This window comes from Carcharhinus amblyrhynchos, chromosome 34 (genome assembly GCF_965287045.1).
Source record: "Carcharhinus amblyrhynchos chromosome 34, sCarAmb.v2.hapA, whole genome shotgun sequence".
In the NCBI taxonomy this organism is placed as follows: Eukaryota; Metazoa; Chordata; class Chondrichthyes; order Carcharhiniformes; family Carcharhinidae; genus Carcharhinus; species Carcharhinus amblyrhynchos.
The window spans coordinates 9,402,125-9,422,981 of NC_137357.1; the positions used below are offsets into that span (position 1 = coordinate 9,402,125).

General features: G+C 44.1%; 1 protein-coding gene across 1 annotated transcript in view; it reads left to right on the forward strand.

Moving 5' to 3' along the window:
- Positions 1 to 20,857, forward strand: part of LOC145361375 (zinc finger matrin-type protein 4-like) — a 193,974-nt gene that overhangs the window by 99,956 nt on the left and 73,161 nt on the right. Inside the window, exon 4 of the mRNA XM_080217065.1 lies at positions 932 to 1,085. Within this exon, the coding sequence (XP_080073191.1) occupies positions 932 to 1,085 (154 nt within the window). The remainder of the gene's footprint in view (positions 1 to 931; positions 1,086 to 20,857) is intronic.

Genomic DNA, 20,857 nt, shown 5'->3' on the forward strand with positions numbered 1-20,857 from the left:
GTATCGACTGGTTGACAGATTGGGAACAAGGAGATATAGATGCATGACCATGACTGGAAGAATGAAGGCACTGGTGAAAGGATTTTCTTTCAATATAGAATAAAGTCCAAAGATTTGCAGGTTAGGTGGATTGGCATGGTAAATTGCCCCTTAGTGTCCAGAGATGTACAGGATAGGTGGACTGGCCATACTAAATTGCCCCTTCGTGTCCAAAGATGTGCAGGATAGATGGATTGACCACGCTAAATTGTCCTTTAGTTTCCAAAGATCTGTAGGTTAGGTGGATTAGCCATGGTAAATTGTCCCCTGGTGTCCGAAGATGTGCAGGTTAGGGGGACTGGCCATGCTAAATTGCCCCTTAGTGTCCAAAGATGTGCAGGTTAGGTGGATTAGCCATGGCAGATGTGTAGAGTGCATGGTTATGCAGAGAGTTGATGCAGACTTGATGGGCTAGTTTCTTTCTGCACTGTAGGGCTTGTTTGGTTCAAAACAGGGTTATTAGAACAGGAGCTATTGAAGCAAAGACTAGCTTGAACTTGGACACATAATAGAAAAGAAGGAATGTAAGAGGATATAAAAGCTGGGGAGAGAGGTTTTAGCTCCAACTGAAGGTCCAGTAACAGTGCTTATTCACCGGGCTGTGTTGTCTCTCTCAGTTATTCCTGTGACACCAGTATCATTTGATCAATTTTAAAAATTATAGACTGAACCCTCATTGAAATCATTATCATTTTATTCAACAATCTTCAGTCTGGGACTGGATACCAATCTTATTCTGGGATTTAAGAAGCTTGAACAATTGACCAACATCAAGTGGTTTCTCACAAGCTGTGTTACCAGGCTCTGTGTTTAATCGAAAATGGGTGCAAGGATAGGGAGGCAGACAGATGCGATGGACAACTAACGTACTTGCCTATTTTCCTTTGTGCAGGGGAGTGATGACGGAGACGTGGACAAGAACAAATGCTGCACACTCTGCAATATGTCGTTTACCTCTGCAGTGGTGGCACAGTCACATTACCAAGGCAAAATTCATGCCAAAAGGCTAAGACTACTGCTGGGAGAGGAACCACCTTTGGGAACAGGTGGGAACTTAATATTGTATTTTGATGGAATATCAAAGAAAAGGGAATCAACATCCCAAGCACCATTCAGCGTGCTGTCCGAAAGTTTGAAAGAATTGCTGATTAGGTGCATTAGCCAAGCTAAATTCTCACTCAGTGTACCCGAATAGGTGCCAGAGTATGACCACTAGGGGATTTTCACAGTAACTTCATTGCAGTGTTAATGTAAGCCTACTTGTGACATTAATAAATAAACTTAAAAAAATTATTGCAGGGTATTATGGCATGTGCTTCCAACTCAACAAAATAAAGTTCAAAGTTTATTTATTAGTGTCACAAGTAGGCCAACATTAACAGTGCAATGAAACTACTGTGAAAATCCTCGAGTCGCCACCAGTCCGACATCTGTTCGGGTACACTGAGAAAGAATTTAGAATGGCCAACGCACCTAACCAGCACATCTTTCGGATTGTGGGAGAAAACTGAAGCACCTGGAGGAAACCCACGCAGGTGCAGGGAGAACGTGCAGACTCCGTACAGACAGTGACCCAAGCCGGGAATCGAACCCAGGTCCCTGGCGCTGTGAGGCAGCAGTGCTAACCACTGTGCTAGTATAATTGGCAAAAGAGTTAGGGTGTTGTGATTTGACCCCAAAAATTGGACAGACAAAATAACCTGAAAATGAATGTGTAGGGATAAGTAGAAATGAAAGTGGGTTAAGTGTAAGATTTTTATAATATGCATAGGGTGGACTTACATTCATGAACATTTAAGTTGGCCACTTTTAAAATGGTCAGATAGAATTTCTGTGAGACAATTACTAGGGTAGTTGGGGAACAGGAAAGCAGTTGTTTGTGAAGATACAAAATTGTTTTATGATGGAGCTCCTTTGAGTTTTGACCTCAAGCTGTCTTAACGGCTGCAATACAATTAATTGTTTGTTTTTCAATCGGTTTGAAGGAATATCTAAAATTGGCCTGAACGTAAGATAACATTATGTTTAAATAATCCGTGCTTTGCTTTAATTGATCTGTGCCAAAGGGAAATTTTATTCTCTGATATCATGGTAGGAAGTGTTACTTAACTGTTTATTTTTAATAGCTTTAGTGTGTGCTTGAATTAAGATATGTTGACAAGAGAATGTGACTTTATTTATGGCTTCTCTATTATCTGAAAGGAAATGTGCATTTGTTTGTGATGCAGTGTAGACTTTTACAGTCTACAACCCATAAAGTAGAGGCTGTTGCAAAAGATGAGTTGACACAAGATGATTTGTGCCCCACAGCCAATAGGAGGAGTGAGTTGGGACCATCTCCAAATAAGGAAGGAGGACTGGGAGACTGGGGGATACAAGTTGAGAAATCATAACCCTCATTGGCGCATGGCTTCTTAGGTATGACTCTTCTGGACACAGTTCAACATCACTTCAGAGACAAAGCAGAGGGTCACCATCTGGGCTGGCAACAGGAGTTCCAGGGACGAGAAACTTCACAGAATCCTAGAATCTCTACAGTGCAAAAGGAGGCCATTTGTCCCATTGTGTCTGCACCAGCTCTCTGACAGAGGATCCCATTCAGGTCCTTTGCTGTAATCTCAAGTAGTTACCCTACTAATCCCCCTAGCCTACACATCCTGGGACACTTTAGGGGCAGTTTACCATGGCAAACTACCAAACCCTCACATCTTTAGACTATGGGAGGAAACTGGAGCACCCTGATTAAACCCATGCAGATACGGGGAGAACATGCAAACTCAACATGGTCACCTAAGGCTGGAATTGAACCTGGGACCCTGGCACTGTGAGGCAGCAGTGCTAACACTGTGCCATCGTGCTGCCCCAGCTTCTTGTTGAGTATAAGTATAATCTTGTTTCATAGATTCTACTTGATTCTCAAATACTTGTCATTTGTATAGTGTAGGTCAAACATAATTGAGGACTGTCCTGTTAGAAATTAAAATTTTGTACTTGAGAGTTAGTTTTATTTAGAAGGGTTTTATACCTCAAAACCGTAAACCTCACATAACGAACTAGAAACTAAAGGTCCACCCAGAATTATCCCAAAAGATGTGGGAAAAAAATTCCACCATTTCTTTCCCATGAAGAATTATTTGCAATCGCAACCCTGTGACTCAAGTGAATGATGGAGTAGAGTTTAGGTATTTCCTTTGAGGGCAGCAAAATGAAATCAAGGGCAAGATGCCAGCGGTCACTTTTGAACACTTTGTAGTGGCTGTTTTCATCTCGACTGAACAGAGGATTGGAAATGAAATAGCTTTGTGCCCACCCAGCCTCCAGAATGGTGTGGCCTTGGCAAGACGGTGCAACAAGTCATTACAATAAGAGACCTATCAAAAATATCCTTACTGTAACTGATTGCGTTTGCCCTTCTGATAGATTACTGTTTCACATGATCGATAAAACGCAGCAAGATTATCTGTATTTCCAAGGGTTTTGCGTCTTTTTTGAACAGGGACTAAAAAACCTGTTGAGGCGACGTTTTCAGGCAGCAGTAATTGGAGCGATTTCCCAACTTGTTTCAGCAGAACCAGGTTTTGTGGCATTGTCAGTGCACTTCAGTAATTGTTTTTGATTCTCGTTTCTGGTAGGCTTGGCCAACTGCTGCTTTGGTTGTTCCGACTGTCAGTTGCTTCTTCCAGGTCAGCTCAAAACCGAAGCCTGTTTCTCTGGTAGGTTCTGGTGGCTGATGGATGCCAGAACTTGACCACTCGTTCAGAGGGCAGTGAGCAGTGTGACCTTTGGGAACTAATCCTGGTTTTCATAAGATATAGGAGCAGAATTAGGCCATTCAACCCATTGGGTCTGCTCCATCGTTCCATCATGGATGATACATTCCTGAACTCCATTCTCCTGCCTTTTACCCGTACCTTTGATCCCCTTACCAATCAAGAACCTATCTATCTCTGTCTTAAATAGTCAATGACTTGACCTCCACAGCCTTCTGTGACAATGAATTCCACAGATTCACCACTCTCTGGCTGAAGAATTTCCTCCTTATCTCGGTTCTGAAGGGTTGTCCCTTTACTCTGAGGCTGTGTGCTGAGATCCTCGGCTCTCCGACAAATGGAAACATCTTCTCCATGTCCACCGAGTGTGCTGGTGTGTGAAATGTACCTGTGCTGATTTACAAATGCGTGCTTCAGGTTGCCATCCCTGCCAGTGTCAGAAACTGAGAAAGGGGGGAATGCCTTGGTGCTATAACAGCTGAGACCAGGGTCCTGAGTGACCCCAGCTCTTTTGGTCAAGTGGCCTGGCAATCCTTATGAGCCAGTAAGAAGTCTCACAACACCAGGTTAAAGTCCAACAGGTTTATTTGGAATCACAAGCTTTCAGAGTGCTGCTCCTTCATCAGGTGAGTGGAAGTTGCTTCACAATAGGCAAAGACACAATTGCAAGGTAGTTACAGATTGGAATGTGAAGAATGGTTCATGTTCTTCACATTCCAATATGTAATTATCTTGCAACTGTGTCTTTGCCTACATATGCTGTGTTAGTGAACCGACCTCTCCATTCACCTGATGAAGGAGCAGAACTCTGAAAGCTTGTGATATCAAATAAACCTGTTGGGCTTTAACCTGGTGTTGTGAGACTTCTTACTGAGCCCACCCTAGTCCAAGGTCCACACCTCCACCTTAATCCCTATGGTCAATATCCCCAAAGCAGCCAATCTAGTGTGTAGGCTATCCCCATTAACAGGCGAGTCAGCCAATGATTGTCCTTATTTCTGAACAGCAGCATGTTTCAGACAAGTAAGAGGTACCAGAATTCTCCATCTTCTGCCTGTCTTGGTCACCTCATAGACTGTTCTGTTTGGGCTTTGTAGGGTGCTGCTTTCTACACTCTCCCAAATTCAGGCATGCCGACAACTGTTGGAGCACATAGCAAGCCTAGTTGCCTCTGTTTACTTTATCCCCACAACAAGGCACTTGGCTCCATGGAAATCTCCCTCAGTTCGTGGTATTTGTGGCCTCTGGCCATTCACTTCATGACCTCTCCTTAGTGCCACAGTGATGGTGTGGGCCTGACCTTGGCACTCCCTGTGTGAGTATAGGAAAGTGAGCATGTGTGGTGGATCACTCTGTGCATGCATGTTCAGGAGAGGGAGCATATGCGTCCATGTGCGGGAGAGAGACCGGGCACACGCCTGTGGGAGAGCGAGAGGGAATGCGCGCGTGTCTGTGGGACAGCGAGATGTACCATGCAAGACAGAGGGAGGGAGCATGTACCGTAGAGCGAGAGTGTGGGTGTGATTGAGTACTGAAACTGGAAAAGAACCAGACACTTGTGTACTCCTTACATACAATTGTTCAGGAAGTTTTATGTTTTCTTCGTACCAGAACATTTTCTTTCAAATTCATGTTGAAAATGGTGTCAAACCAGATCATGGCATCTGCTGCTAAGTTGCTTCCTGAAGGAGAATGAGAAGTTCACCAGAATTCTGATTTCTGTTTGGAGGGCTGGCAATCAGGGTTCTTTTTGCTTCAGTTGTCCTGGAAAATGTTGGAACTGCTCAGTAAGCTTGATGGCATCTGTGTAGAGAGAAACAGTGACCCTATCAGAACTGGTGCAGATCATGGACCTGAAATATTGACTCTGTTTCTCTCTCCACAGGTGCTGCCTGCCTGACGTGCTGAGTATTACCAGTTTTTTTTTAAGTTTTAAAGGTTATTTATTAGTATCACAAGTAGGCTTACATCAATACTGCAATGAAGTTACTGTGAAAATCACCTAGTCACTACTTTCCGGCACCTGTTCGGGTAGACTGAGGGAGAATTTAGCGCAGCCAATCCACCTAACTAGCACGTCTTTTGGACTCTGGGAGGAAACCGCAGCACCCGTGGAAACCCACGCAGACATGGGGAGAACGTGCAGACTGTGCAATAACAGTGACCCAAGCTGGGAATCGAACCCGGGTCCCTGTAGTTGTGAGGCAGCGGTGCTATCCCACCGTGCCAACCTGTTTATATTTAGGATTTTGGGCATCGTCAGCACTTTGCTCTTCCGTCATATGTTCCATGCTGGTCTTTAGTAAATGTGGTTAGTTTCAATTTAAAATGAGACAATATTTATCGCTCAAGGCAAAGTGTAAATTTTCAGTAACAAAACCCACGTGTGGATAGAAATAGTTGTTTATTACCAGTGAATGTGCTAAATTACTGTAAGTTTTTTAAACTTGGAAGTGAAGCTGGGAATCTTCTGCCAAAAGAAAAAGTCAACTGTTTGTTCTAGATATTCTCTTTTGTACATGGAATTGTTGTTTGCGGCGCTTCTGAATTTCAAGCCTTTCGGATGTTGCTCTCCTGATATTATATAGGGCTAGGTTCAAAGAAGCCAAGCCTGTTGAACGACGTGAATAAGCAAGTTGTGTGTTATTGTCTGACAAAAGCGTGTTTGTCAGGGGTTTCCTGCTGAAAGCTGAGTTTTTGATGGATTTTATGAATAAGAGACGAGAAGTTCTGATGAATGGAAATGAAACGGATTGGCCCCACTGTAACTGGGGTCTTCAATTCTCGGCACCCAGAGGACGCGAGAGAGCGGGTTAAGTGGAGGTGGGGTCAGGAGCCCTGAAGCAGGAGAAGCACCAAGGTCCATGATTACTCTCCCTGTCCCTGTAGCAAACAAGAAATCATTAACAGCTAGTGTTTTCCATTATGTGTATTCTGAATGGGTAAGACAACACGTGTGTTAGAAGCAGCAGTAGGCTATTTGGTCCCTTCAAGCCTAATACAATTGTAGCTGATCTGATCATGGCCTCAAGACCACATTGATGCCTCAGTAACCTTTGATTTCCTAGCTAGTCAAGTATCTAGCTACCACTGCCTTAGAAGTATTCATTGTAAGAAGCCTCACAACACCAGATTAAAGTTCAACAGGTTTATTTGGTAGCAAACGCCACTAGCTTTTGGAGTGCTACCCCTTCATCAGGTAAGTGGGAGTTCTGTTCACGAATAAGGCATATAAAGGCACAAACTCAATTTACAAAATAATGGTTGGAATACGAGTCTTTAGGGGTAATCAAGTCTTAAAGGTACAGACAATGTGAGTGGAGAGAGCGTTAAGCACAGGTTAAAGAGATGTGTATTGTCTCCAGACAGGACAACTAGTGAGATTTTGCAAGCCCAGGCAAGTCGTGGGGGTTACAGATAGTGTGACATGAGTCATTTGTGCAGAACTCGGCTATCAGTCTCTGCTCAGCAATTCTGCGTTGTGTGTCGTATCTTTCAGACTTGATTACCTGTAAAGACTCACATTCCAACTATTATTTTGTAAATTGAGTTTGTGCCTTTATATGCCCTGTTTGTGAACAGAACTCCCACTTACCTGACAAAGCAGTGCTCCAAAAGCTAATAGCTTTTGCTATCTAATAAACCTGTTGGACTTTAACCTGGTGTTGTGCGACTTCTTACTGTATTTACCCCAGTCCAACACCAGCATCTCCACAGCATTAAAGCCCTACCTCCAGTCATCTGTGGGGAAGACACTTCCAAAGGCTCACAACCCATTGATGGGAAACATTTCTCCTCATCTGACCTCCACAATTTAAATTCCACCAGCTGCTGTGATGATATTTGAACCTGTGTCTCCAAAGAACTAAGTAAAAAGTCTGACAACACCAGGTTTAAGTCCAACCGATTTATTTGACAGTAAACTCACTAGCTTGTGAGGTTACCCTCTTCGTCAGGTCATTCACCTGACGAAGAGGGTAACCTCGAAAGCTAGTGAGTTTACTATCAAATAAATCGGTTGGACTTCAACCTGGTGTTGTTAGACTTCTTACTGTGTTTACCCCAGTCCAATGCCGGCATATCCACAACATGTCCAAAGAACTAACTCAGGGCTCCAAACTGACCGGTGACATCTACCATTTGCCCTATAAAGAGGACCTCTGGTAAAAATTGTCCCCATCTGGAGCCAATTTCATATTGCTTGTTGGCAGATATGGCTGATCCGAAAGTGGTTCAGTTCTTCTCCATCAAGCAAGTTGGTGCTATGATTAATGTTAACTTGTTACCTTGTCTGAACATAGATTCCAAGAAACCTTTCAAGTGAAATGATAACCTGATTCCAGTCGAAACATGGAACCAATGACAAGGTACAATTAATACCATATGGGGAGGTATTTAGCGTCAAGTAGACTAAAGGGTAGAGAATCACAGAATCCCTCTAGTGCAGAATTTTCTTGTCCCTCCTGCTACAGGCATCATAGCAAGCGAGAGGGACCTTGAGCAGGATTTTCCGGTTATGGGGTGAACATGGCCAGAAGATACTCTGGGCGGGAATTTCTGGCCACTCTCACATCATAACCAGGAAATCCCACCCCAAGTATCTTACCCAGGCGCTCTCACTCACCCTCTCCCTGTAACCTCACACATTTACCATGGCTGATCTATATAACCTGCACATCTCAGGACACTAAAGGGCAATTCAGCATGGCCAATCCGCCTAACCTACATAACTTTGGACGATAGGAGGAAACCGAAGCACCCAGAAGAAGCGTAGACGGGGGGAGAACATGCAAACTCCACACAGACAGTGACCCAAGCCGGGAATTGAATGTTGTGACATAGCTGAGTGAACCACTGTGCCACCGTGCCACAATGTAAACATCATCTGATTGAACAATAACACATGAGAGAACTTTTCAAGCTTGCTTAATTAATGCTCACTTCAAATTGTTCTCATTATTGGGAAGTGACCAACTTTGTTGGTCATTCGTTGTCTTTTATTTTCAAAACATAATTCCATTCCAATTTTCTTTTAGGCATCCAAAATAGCTTCAAAATACTCATTAAGTATGAATAAAATGTAAAGCTACAATCAGCATTCAACAGTACCCAGACAGGCAGCGTCTGTTTTTTTTAAGTTTATGTCAATTTATTAATGTCACAAGTAGGCTTACATTAACGCTGCAATGAAGTTACTATGAAAATCCCCTAGTTGCCACACTCCAGTGCTTGTTCAGTTACACTGAGGAAGAATTTATCATGGTCAATGCACCTAAACAGCATGTCTTTCAGACAGTGGGAGGAAATCCACACAGACACGGGGATAACACACAAACTCTGCACAGATGGTGACCTAAGCCAGGAATCAAATCCAGGTCCCTGGCGCTGTGAGGCAGCAGTGCTAACCGTAGAAAGGAACAGAGTTACTGTTTACTTCCTGCCAATTTTGAGCACCCACAGGATATAATTTTGTCAGTAACATTCAGCAGCGTGACAACATTGCATCTACATCGTTTGGTGTCATTTTTCCCATGCCATACGACCTGGAGTGCTCTTCGTTGAAGAGGAATGGCGGCGGGTCACTCTACCAACAAGAGACCCGCGGTCAAAATGGACCAAGTGCAGTCGCTAAAGGGGAAAGAGATGAATAATTTTGGCAATATAAAAATGGCACCAAAAGCAGTCCATACTTGAATAATGTGCAAAAGCATTTACCTCGTTTGCTGTGAAAAGCATCTACTCTTTTAACTGAGTTGCAGAGAACAGAGCCAACTGAAAAATGATCTGAACTCACATAAAGCAGCTCAAGATGGCACATATAATGCAGAAATTAATTTTGCATAACTCTCAGCATATTGCTGCTATCGAGCATTGCAAAGCAATCTTGACAATATTTCTCTTGGTACTCTGGGGACTAATGGTACTTAATGGAGGCAATGGAGAGGACTGAAACATTAATGAAAATGCAGCTACACTTCAGGTCATTTAAAACATGTGTTTTGTTTTGGTTAATAGCATTCCAGTCTATTGTACGCTGAGAAAAAAAAACAGTGGCACAGGTAATTACCAACAGATTTCATCTGCTCGCTATTCCCTCACTGTAGCAATGAACACATATTGGGAGGGTGTATTCCAATTAGAAACATCCTCACAGAATTTCCATGTTTTGTTTGGGGAAAGTCTGCCTGCGACCATACCAGAGGCCTTAGTCCCACCTCCCGGTCTGTGTCAAGATTGTTCATATCAAACCCGTATGGCAGGAGGTGCAGGAGAATTGACCTCAGCACCCCTTTTGGTGAGCAGCGAAAATTATGGGTTCCTACTCTCCCTTAGAAGAGGTGCACTTGGGTAGGCCCAGGTGGGTTTGGACTTGTCCGACGATAGTCATCTTTCCCTCAATATCAGTAAAACAAAGGACTTCAGAAAGCAAAGTGGAGAATATGCCCCTATCTACGTAAATGTTGGTGAAGTGGAAATGGTCGATAGCTTCAAGTTTCTAGGCACCCAGATCACCAACAATCTGTGCTGCCCCCTCCATGCCCATGTTATAGTTAAGAAAGCCCACCAATGCCTCTACTTTCTCAGGAGGCCAAGGAAATTTGGCATGTCCGCTACAACTCTCACGAATTTTTACAGAAATAGAAAGCATCCTTTCCAGATGTATTACAGCTTGGTATGGCTCCTGCTGTGACCAAGACCACAAGAAATGCAAAGGGTTATGAATGTCGCCCAGTCCATCATGCAAACCATCTTCCCATCCATTGACTACGTTTACACTTCCTGCTGCCCCAGGAAAGCAGACAGCATCATCAAGGACCCCACACACTCCAGACGTACTCTCTTCTACCTTCTTTTGTCGGGAAAAGGATACAAAAGTCTGAGGTCTCTTAGCAATCAACTCAAGAACAGCGTCTTCCCTGCGGTCATCAGAATGAACCTGCCTTATATTGAGCTGATCTTTCTCTACACCCTAGCTGTGACTGCAGTGCTACATTCTGTACTTCTTGCCTTCACCCCAGTGTACTCTATGAACGGTATGTTTCGTCTGTGTTGCACGCAAAGAACAATACTTTTCACTGTATCCACGTGACAATAATAGATAGAATCAAATCAAACAAATTTGAGGGTTGTGAACAGGTCAGCACAGGAGGAGCTCGACCAAGTGAAAGTGTCTTGGTTCGTGAAAATAATCCATTCCAGGTCCATTCAATCAAATTTCAGCTACATTCAACAAGGCTGTATATGGTAATGCACAGCTAAAGGCAAATGTTCCACTGCTAACCGTGCCTTACTTTGAAGTGGGAGATACTGATCTCTACATCTCATCACTGTGTGGTTACAGGTGCAGACTGCCACTGCCGCTTATTTACAGCATTTTGTGAATATGGTGAAATTAAGCTGCTGATAGTGGTCAAATGTTGAAACCAAGGTCTCATGAAGCACCTGGTAGCTCTAACATGTGGTTTTGTAATAAAACGAAGTTGTATTACACTCAGAGCAAAGCTCAAGACACCTTACTAGAAGTAATCTCCCGCGTCCTGCTGTAATCTTTCTTTGGGCATCAAAAGATATGCTCCCATTTGTGACATTTTTCTATCAATGTGAATGTAAAATATCTAATTGTTTACCGCAAAAATAAAGTAAAGTATTGTATTTGTTAGTTTCTAAAGCTGATTTCCCATTTCCAGTCCTTGTCCTGTCTGGAATCCGTATGTATGGCAGTGCAGTGTCACAGTGATTAGCACCCGGGTTCAATTCCGACTGTGGGTGACTGTGGAGTTTGAACATTGCCCCCATGTCCCCGAGTGCTTTGATTTCCTCCCACACTCCAAAAGTGTGCAGGTTAGATGGATTGGCCATGGTTAATGCTTGAGATTCCTGGGATTGGGTGGGGAGAGGGCCTCGGTAAGGTACTCGGTCAGAGAATTGGTGCGTACTTGATGGGCTGAATGGCCTCTTCTGCACTGCAGGGATTCTATGAATTTATGATATTCAGTAACCTAAGTCTGATTAATTACCTGAACAACAATATTGTACCAAATATTATGTTGCTGTACATTTGCACATACTCTTCAGAAGTGCAGAATATTAAAGAGAACAAAGAACAATACAGCACAGGAACAGGCCCTTCAGCCCACCAACCCTGCAACGATACAGGCTTCTAGCCCTCTGTTCACATCTTGTTCATCTTGATTATTGCTAATGTGCCTGCTTCCACCCCCTCCCCTGGCTGTATGTTCCAGGCACTCATCACCCTCTGTGTGAAAAGTTTTCCCCGAGTGTCTCTCCTAAAGTTAGCCATTCTCACCTTAAACCTGCCCCCTCTTATAGTCGTCCCTTCCAACCTGGGAAAAAGCCTCTAACTATCCACCCTGTCTATGCCTCTCCTAATTTTGTAGACCTCTATCAGGTCGTCCCTCAGCCTCCATCTTTCCACTGAAAGCAATCCAGGTTTATCCAACCTCTCCTCATACCTAAAACCCTCCAGACCAGGTATGTGAGGCTAGTGCCTTTGCAGCACTGTTTCTGGGTCCATTGAGCAGCACTGTTTCTTCTGGGTCTAACAAGCTAACTTCTTCAGGCATGCAACTTTCCACTGAGCTCCTCCCCACCACTTTTATCTCCTTATCACAATCTCTGACTACCCTACCACCCCACCCCTGACTCCATACCCACCCCCTTTACCCACTGTATTATCCTCCCCACCCTTCCATCTATGTCTTTGCATGACCATCTTCCCCCCGCTCCTCACCCCTACCCACCATCTCCAACTCCTCTTGTGATATCTGACTCCCCCAGGGGCACTCCCTCCTTTTGTAACCTCTGACTCCTCCGACATTCTCACCTCCAGCTGCCTTCCTGCCAGAAAGATAGAAGAATCTGTAAATCCTAGAATCCTACGAGAAGCCATTCAGCCCATCGTGTCTGCACCATCCACAATCCCACCCATAGCCTATCCCCATAACCCCGTGCCTTTACCCTAGATAGTCCCCCTGACAGTGAGGGGCAATTTAGTATGGCTAATCTAACCGCACATCTTTCGGACTGTGGGACGAAACTGGAACACCTGGAGGAAGCCCACGTAGATATGGGGAGGGTGTGTAAGCTCCACACAGATAGTGAATCAAGCCAGGAATTGAACCAGGTTCCCTGGCACTGTGGGGCAGCAGTGCTGACCACAGTGCCGCCCTAGCTGGTTGTCAGTATGGAAGCCAGCTGACAATGCTCAAAAGACACCCTCCCGTTAATTTCTGACCCCTCGGATTGCCTGTTCAATGCAACACGGTTCATTTTGATCATGTCGAGTGGGTGAGTCAGAAATGACAAATCAACGTGCAGGGGCTTAACATTTTCTCACAAAAAAAGATATGCTTTGTGCGCGTCACAGCAAGCGAATTGCAGCAGCACTAAATGACGTTTCTCGAGGACAGATTTGCTTTTGTCTCCCGCGTCTCCTGAACTGAATGAGCAATAATGTCCAAGCCGCAGAATAATGTATTTAACAGAAATACATTCCTGAAATGAATCCCGGCAATTTATCATCCCTCTCAGCAAGTGTCATATGCCTTGAGGTTCCACTTCCTCAGCAAGCTCATGAGGCATCACTCATTCTGCCTTCCATTTTGACACATGTCATTCCTGGAAAAGAAATAAACAAAACTGATCATGTTTTAATGGATTGGAGCCGACATCACTCCAGCTGATCGTAAATGTCACTTTTAGCACATTTTTTATGACCCTTGCGCTCCACCACTCTTGCAAGGCCGTCGACTAAGTTTGATGTGTCCACAAAGAAAAGCTGGAAAATGATAAGTTTGGATGATAAGTCTCGCTAAATGATAAGTCTCGCTACGAGAGGACACAGATTTAAGGTGCGGGGAGGAAAGTACAGAAGTGATGTTAGGGGTAAGTTTTTCAGTCAGAGGGTGGTGAGTGAATGGAATCGGCTGCCGTCAGTGGTGGTGGAGGCGAACTCGCTGGGGTCTTTTAAAAGACTTCTGGATGAGTATATGGGGTTTAATGGGATTGGGGGTTATAGATAGGTCTATAGATTGGTAGGTGTTGATGTGATCGGCGCAACTCGTGGGCCGAAGGGCCTGTTTGTGCTGTAGTGTTCTATGTTCTATGTTCTAGAATGAGCATAGGATAGTAAATTGTAAAGATAAAATTTATGCCAGGGCTCTGTGCAGTGCCGTTAAACTTTCAGGTTAATTCTTTCAAAAACTCAGTTTGGATTCCATCACCACTTGATTGAATGACTGACTGGTTGCCAGCTGTTGGCCATCCAACTACTTCAGGCTCTGAACTTTCTCAGATCTTGTGCTGCTGTAACTTTGCTACAAGTGTGGGGCAAACCCCTTTTTTCAAAACCACTTCGGCCGGCACAGTGGTTAGCACTGCTGCCTCACAATGCCAGGGGCCCGGGTTCGAATCGCGGCTTTGGGTCACTGTCTGTGCAGAATCTGCATGTTCTTCCCACGTCTGTGTGGGTTTCATCTGGGTGCTCTGGTTTCCTCCCATAGTCCAAAAGATGTACTGGTAGGATCACTGGCCATGCTAAGTTCTCCCTCAGTGTACCCGAATGGGTGCCAGAGTGTGACGACTGGGGGATTTTCACAGTAACTTCATTGCAGTGTTAATGTGAGCCGACTTGTGACACTAATGAAAGAAAAACACTTTCCACCAAGATTCAGTGGCAGCAGCAGGAAGTTCAAGGAAGTTATACTTTATGTTACCCAGAGGATTTTGCACCGTAACAAGTGACAGCATATTTGTAAGTTATTATTTCTCAAGGATATGGGAATACCAATGCCTGCAAGTTTCTCTCCAAGCCACCCTGGCTTGGAAACATATCACCGTTCCTTCACTGTCGCTGGATTAAACTCCTGGGATTCCCTGCCTGATGGCATCGTAGGTCAACCCACAGCAAGTGGACTGCAGCATTTCAGCCAGGGAGCTCACCACCATCTTCTCAAGGGCACCAAGGGATGGGGCAGTAAATGCTGGACAGCCACCGACCCCCCATGTCCCACGAATGAATTTTTAAAAAAATCAAAGCGACCACCAAAAGAATTCAGGGGGGGAATTTTTCTGCCACTGGAATCGTAGTGGGTTGGGGGGTAGACTATGCAAAGATCCATTGACCTTGGGTGGGATTTTCAAGTTTTAGGGCAAGCGTGGCTGGAGAATCCCACCTCAGGTGTTTTCATGTCTTTGGGATGCTTTCTGACCTCAGCTGAGGTGCGCAGAGCTGCGCCACAAGTGACTTGATCTATCCTGGGTTGCTGAAAACTGCTCGAGTTCTTTTCTTGATCATCAGCGATTGCCCTTGAGGAAACTATGCATGCATGGACCTCCAAGGTAGAACCGGATCAGGCTGAAGTAATGTGACGCCCAAGGGATCAAATTGTTTGCCAGCACCAGTTTGTTCACGCCTCAGTGGTACGAAGCTATGAACCAGGATAAATGAAGAAGCTGACAAATCTCACGTCCTCAGGGAAGGAAATCTGCCATTCTTATCTGGTCTGGCCTACATGTTACTCCAGAGCCACAGCAATGTGGTTGACTCTCAACTGCCCTCCAGAGGCAACTACGGATAGGCAAAAAAAATATTGGCCAGCTAGCGATGGCCATGTCCCACAAATGAATAAAAACGCCCTGGATTTTTTTCTTCTAATTCAGCGCACAAATATACCCAAGTCTCTCTGTCTCTTTTTGCATCCACATCATCTCAGTGAATAGTGGAACAGGCTCACAGGGCTGAATAGGGTGCCCCTGTTCCTGTCTTTCTTATTGTTCCCCACTATAAATAACCCTTTCTGGAAAGGGTTGGCCACTGCTCACAGACAACCAGGAATTATGTTGTGATGGGGAATAATAAAGAGAAGATTCAAACTGACTATTAAACCAGCTTTCCCAACATTTCTCTTAGCAGAGATCGTCGAGTTATGAAAAGCCAGAGCCACTGATGTCAATACTACATTCCAATCCGGAGAGCAATGGTTATAACCGTTCTCCAGTCACATGCTCATAGATGACTCTTCACTAGGAATAGAACATTTTTACAGTCATTGGCTTTCGTCATCATCTTCTCATTATGGTCGAATTATTTTCACTGAAGCATGTAATTCCCTTTTCATATTTCAGACTGCCAATTGCAGGTTTAGAGTGCCAAAGTTGTTTGATCACAGCAAAATTATTGAATTTCTGGGACTATTGCTCTAAGGGGCAACCATTATGGAAAACCAAACATATTTTTCATTTTTTACATCCATAGGGAAGAACAGCTCTGATCATAATGTGTAGTTACATTGTTAGTACATTGACTAGGAAGTACTAGTGGTCTTACAGCTTAATAGAGGAATTATGTTCCCATAACTTCACCCTCACATTGCAGTCAAATTCAACTCTCAACAGGAACAGAGTGGATCCACTTGAGCCAATTAATGTGGCACAGTCCAAATTGCAGGTGGTACCCCCATCTACATGAATACAGAGAACAAAGAAGAGTACAGCACAGGACTGGCCCTTTGGCCCACCAAGCCTATGCCAACACATAATGCCTTTCTAAACGAAAGATCTTTTGCTCCTGTGCAGTCTACATCCCTCAATTCCTTGCCTCTTCATGAATCTGTCACAATGCCTCGTAAGCATTGCTGTTGTATCTGCTTCTACCACCACCTCTGGCAGTGCATTCCAGGCCCTCACCACCCTCTGTGTGTAACACTTGCCTCTCACGATTTCTTTAAACTTTCCCTTTTTACCTGAAACCCATGTTCCCCAGTAATTGACATTTCCACTCTGGGTAAAAGATCCTGACTATCCATTCTATCCCTGCCTCTCATCACTTTGTAAACTTCTATCAGGTCGCCCCTCAGCCTCTGACATTCAAGTGAAAACAAGCCAAGTGTGTCTAATCTCTCCTCAAAGCTAATACTCTTTAAACGTGGGCTCGTTGGGCCGAAGGGCCTGTTTCCCAGGCTGATTTGGTTCTTTGTTCTTTGTTAAACCACCCAGGTAAACCTTTCCTGTATCCTCTCCAAAGCCTCCACATCCTTCTGGTAGTGTGGCGACCAGAACTGTATGCAATATTCCAAATGTGGCCCGATTAAAGTTCTGTACAGCTGCAATATGACTTGCCAATTTTTCTACTCGATGCTCTGACCGATGAAGGCAAGCAAGTAATGCACCTTCTTGGCCACCTTATCCACTTAATGTTGCCACTTTCGGGGAATGGTGAACCATGTATGTTAATACTCTTTTTATATATTTTTGTTTCACTTGATCCTCCCCATGGCTCCCAATTTGTGTCAAATTATTTTAATTGTTTAGTTTGTACTTAGTAGAAGCTAGATTAACAAATGTTCCGTGGAGGGAGAATAGCGCCAGTGTTTCAAGTCTGGACAACCCCTTGTCAGAGCCTTTAGCATTTTGCTTTATTGAACAAATGTCCTGATGGCAATCAGAAAAGAGCCCTGGAGATGGAGGGGAAAATTTCTTGTCCTAAACACTGGTATTTCAGTGGCCAACATAAAGTGTAAGGTGGAATTGATTAAATGTTCCTCCTCATTAGAAAATGCCCCTTTTGTCTCTCATCTCCTCATGAGAGGGCTGTCAAGAATGCATGTTAATTTGCGAGGAAAATGCCTCTCCCCTCTCCACAGCTATCAGCCGAGCTGGATAAACGCACAGCTTCTACTTTTAAATAGCTACCAGACGAATCAGAATCGTGAATACCTGCCTCTCACACAAAGAGAGACTGAGTTGGATAGCATCCTTTTAAACACTGAGCAAAGATTTGCAGGTGGCACAGTGGTTAGTACTGCTGTCTCTGAGTGCCAGAGACCCAGGTCCGATTCCTGGCCTTGGGTCACTGTCTGTGCAGAGTCTGCATGTTCTCCCCGTATCTGTGTGGGTTTCCTCCAGGTGCTCCCATTTCCTCCCACAGTCCGAAAGACATGCGGGTTAGGTGCATTGGCCATGCTGAATACTCCCTTAGTGTACCAGAGAGTGGCAACTTGGGGATTTTCACAGTAACTTCATTGCAGCGTTAATGTAAGCCTACTTGTGACACTAATAAAAAAAAACGTCCCACCAAGTTTATGTTATCTGCAGAATTTAGCCCTGCAGCAAGTGACAGCATATTTGCAAGTTATCATTTTCTCAGGTACATGGGAACACGTCTGCATGGGTTCCCTCCAGGTGCTCCAGTTTACTTCCTGCAGTCCAAAGATAGTGTCATAGTGTCAGTGAGGTTATAGGAATTGGGCCTGGGTGGGATTGTTGTTGGTGCAGGCTCGATGGACCAGCTGGCGGCCTCCTGCACTGCAGGGATTCTACGAATGAATTTGTCTTGCTGTAAAATATGTTTAAAAAAAGGTCAGATAAAAGCAAACTCCAACCTTTATATCCTCCTGTACAGCTACACCGCAAATAAAGTAGTTGCTGATTTTCTATTTTACCTTCCTTATACAAAACAAACTGACATTTACTGAGCGCAGTTAAGAAAATGCAAAACAGCTAAACTGCAGAACATTGGTTAGCGCTGTTTGACAAGCAACGTTTAATAAATGACAGATAAAAAACCCAGTTTCGGTTCGCAAGTTTCACCCAATATGTTTCGCATTATGTCAAACCTCGGTGGGGTGGTACAGTGGTTTAGCACTGCTGCCTCACAAGGCCAGGACTCTGGGTTCGATTCCCGGCTTGGGTCGCTGTCTGTGCAGAGCCTGCACATTCTCTCCGTGTCTGCGAGTGGTTTCCTCCAGCTACTCCGGTTTCCTCCCACAGTCTGAAAGATGTGCTGTTTAGGTGCGCTGGCGGGCTAAATTCTCCCTCAGTGGACCTGGACAGGTGCCGGAGTGTGTCAACTAGGGGATTTTCACAGTGACTTCATTGTCGTGTTAACGTAAACCTACTTGTGACACTAACAAATAAACTTTAAACTTTTTTTTCACTCATTGGCTCTCATCTCCCAACTTCACTCCAGTCACTCGCCCTGGGGTAAAAGTTCCAATGTTGTAAATTCTGTTATTCCCCTTTCCAAACATTATTGTTTTATCTCTTTCCAAATGGTGAAAGCTCACAAATATGACCAACATGGAAATATAAGTATGTATGGACTCAAAATTTTAAAGGAATGCACTTGTACACTGGTAGCGCATTATGATTCAAGGCAAGTCAAGGTTTAAAAACAATGGGCATCTTGGTGGCACAGTGGTTAGCACTGCTGCCTCATAGTGCCAGGGACCTGGGTTCGATTCCCGGCTTGGGTCACTGTCTGTGTGGAGCCTGCATGTTCTCCACGTGTCTGCATGGGTTTCCTCCAAGTTCTCTGGTTTCTTCCCACAGCCTGAAAGATGTGCAGCTAAGGTTGATAGGCCATGCTGAATTGCTCCTTAGTGTCCAAAGATATGCAGTTTAGATGGATTGGCCATGCTAAATTTCCCCTTAGTGTCAAGGACGCTAGCAGGGGAATACATGGGGTGCAGGGGATAGGACCTGGGTGGGATTGCTGTTGGTGCAGTTTTGATGGGTTGAAGTGGAGAAGGGGAGGCCATTCAGCCCATCAAAACTGCACCAACAACAGTCCCACTCAGGCCGTATCCCCTGAACCCCATGTTTTTCTCTGTTAGTTCCCCTGATACTAAAGGGAGATTTATGATTCATAGAATCATAGAGTCCAACAGTGCAGAGGGAAACCATACAGCCCATTGAGTCTGGACCGACCACAATTCCACCGATGCTCTATTCCCATATCCCCTTGCATTTACCTCAGTTACTCCCCATGACTCAAAGGGGCAATTTAGCATGGCCAGTCCACCGAATCCATCCATCCATCTTTGGACTGTGGGAGGAAACTGGAATACCCAGAGGAAACACACACAGACATGGGGAGAACATGTAAACTCCACACAGACAGTGACCCAAGCCAGGAAGTGAACCCAGATCCCTGGCACTGTGAGGCAGTAGTTCCAACCAGCGTGCCACTGTGACACCCAAATTCTATTCTATTCTATGCAGTCAGTTGTGTATAGAATTCATTATTTGATTTGTACTAGTCCTAATTACTCAGAAATGTATTGTTCGCTGAGTGTGAGATTTTGAATTATGCCTGCAATTAAGTGAGACAATGGCAATGTTGTTGTGACAAAATCACTCTGGTCCATTGTGTTGTGAGAGCTGCTTTAATTTAACTGGAAGACTTGGGTCAATTACAATTACTGAGTAAGTTTGGAGAGCTGATCTAAAAGGAACTTTCAGCTCAGACTAATTGCAGACCATGCTGGGTACGAATATGTTTTCCGCAGTATCACGACCATAGCTCAGCATCTTTCCTGAAATATCCATGTTCCCATTCACCCCTGATTCAATGGTCCTCATCAGTACTTGGAACTCAACTTTTCCAAAATATAAAAATCTTTCATGTTCTCCTATTGCCTCAACTTTCAAGTCACATAAAATTTAATAACCTCCTCCTGTTTACTTGTGAATGCTTTGTAAATTGTAAAAGTCCCTTAAACTCCCTTTGAAATGTAACAGCTGTGAATTCAAGTCCCTATCTATCTCCTAATGCAATTTTTACAAACCTAATCTATTTACTTGGAAACCCACCTTCACTGCAGCCTCTCATCACAAACGAATGCACCTAGTACCTTCACCATTTTATCATTCAGCTGTCACAGAAAGGCGATCTCTGTTCATCTTCCCCCATTTAATTGATCATGGATGGATAGATACACACAACCTTCTTTACAGGGCACCAAAATACTACCAAAAATATGGAAAGAGAAGCAACATCCATCCTCACAGCAGGAATTTATTAAGGTTATCACAATAAGTACAACAATCTAATAAAGTTTAAAAGTTTAAAGTTTAAAATTTATTTATTAGTGTCACACGTAAGCTTAAATTAACACTGCAATAAAGTTACTGTGAAAATCCCCTTGTCACCACACCCTGGCCAGAATCTGTTTGGGTACACTGAGGGAGATTTTAGCATGGCCAATGTCATAATCCTGAACAACAGACAGTGGTTAGCAGTTGCA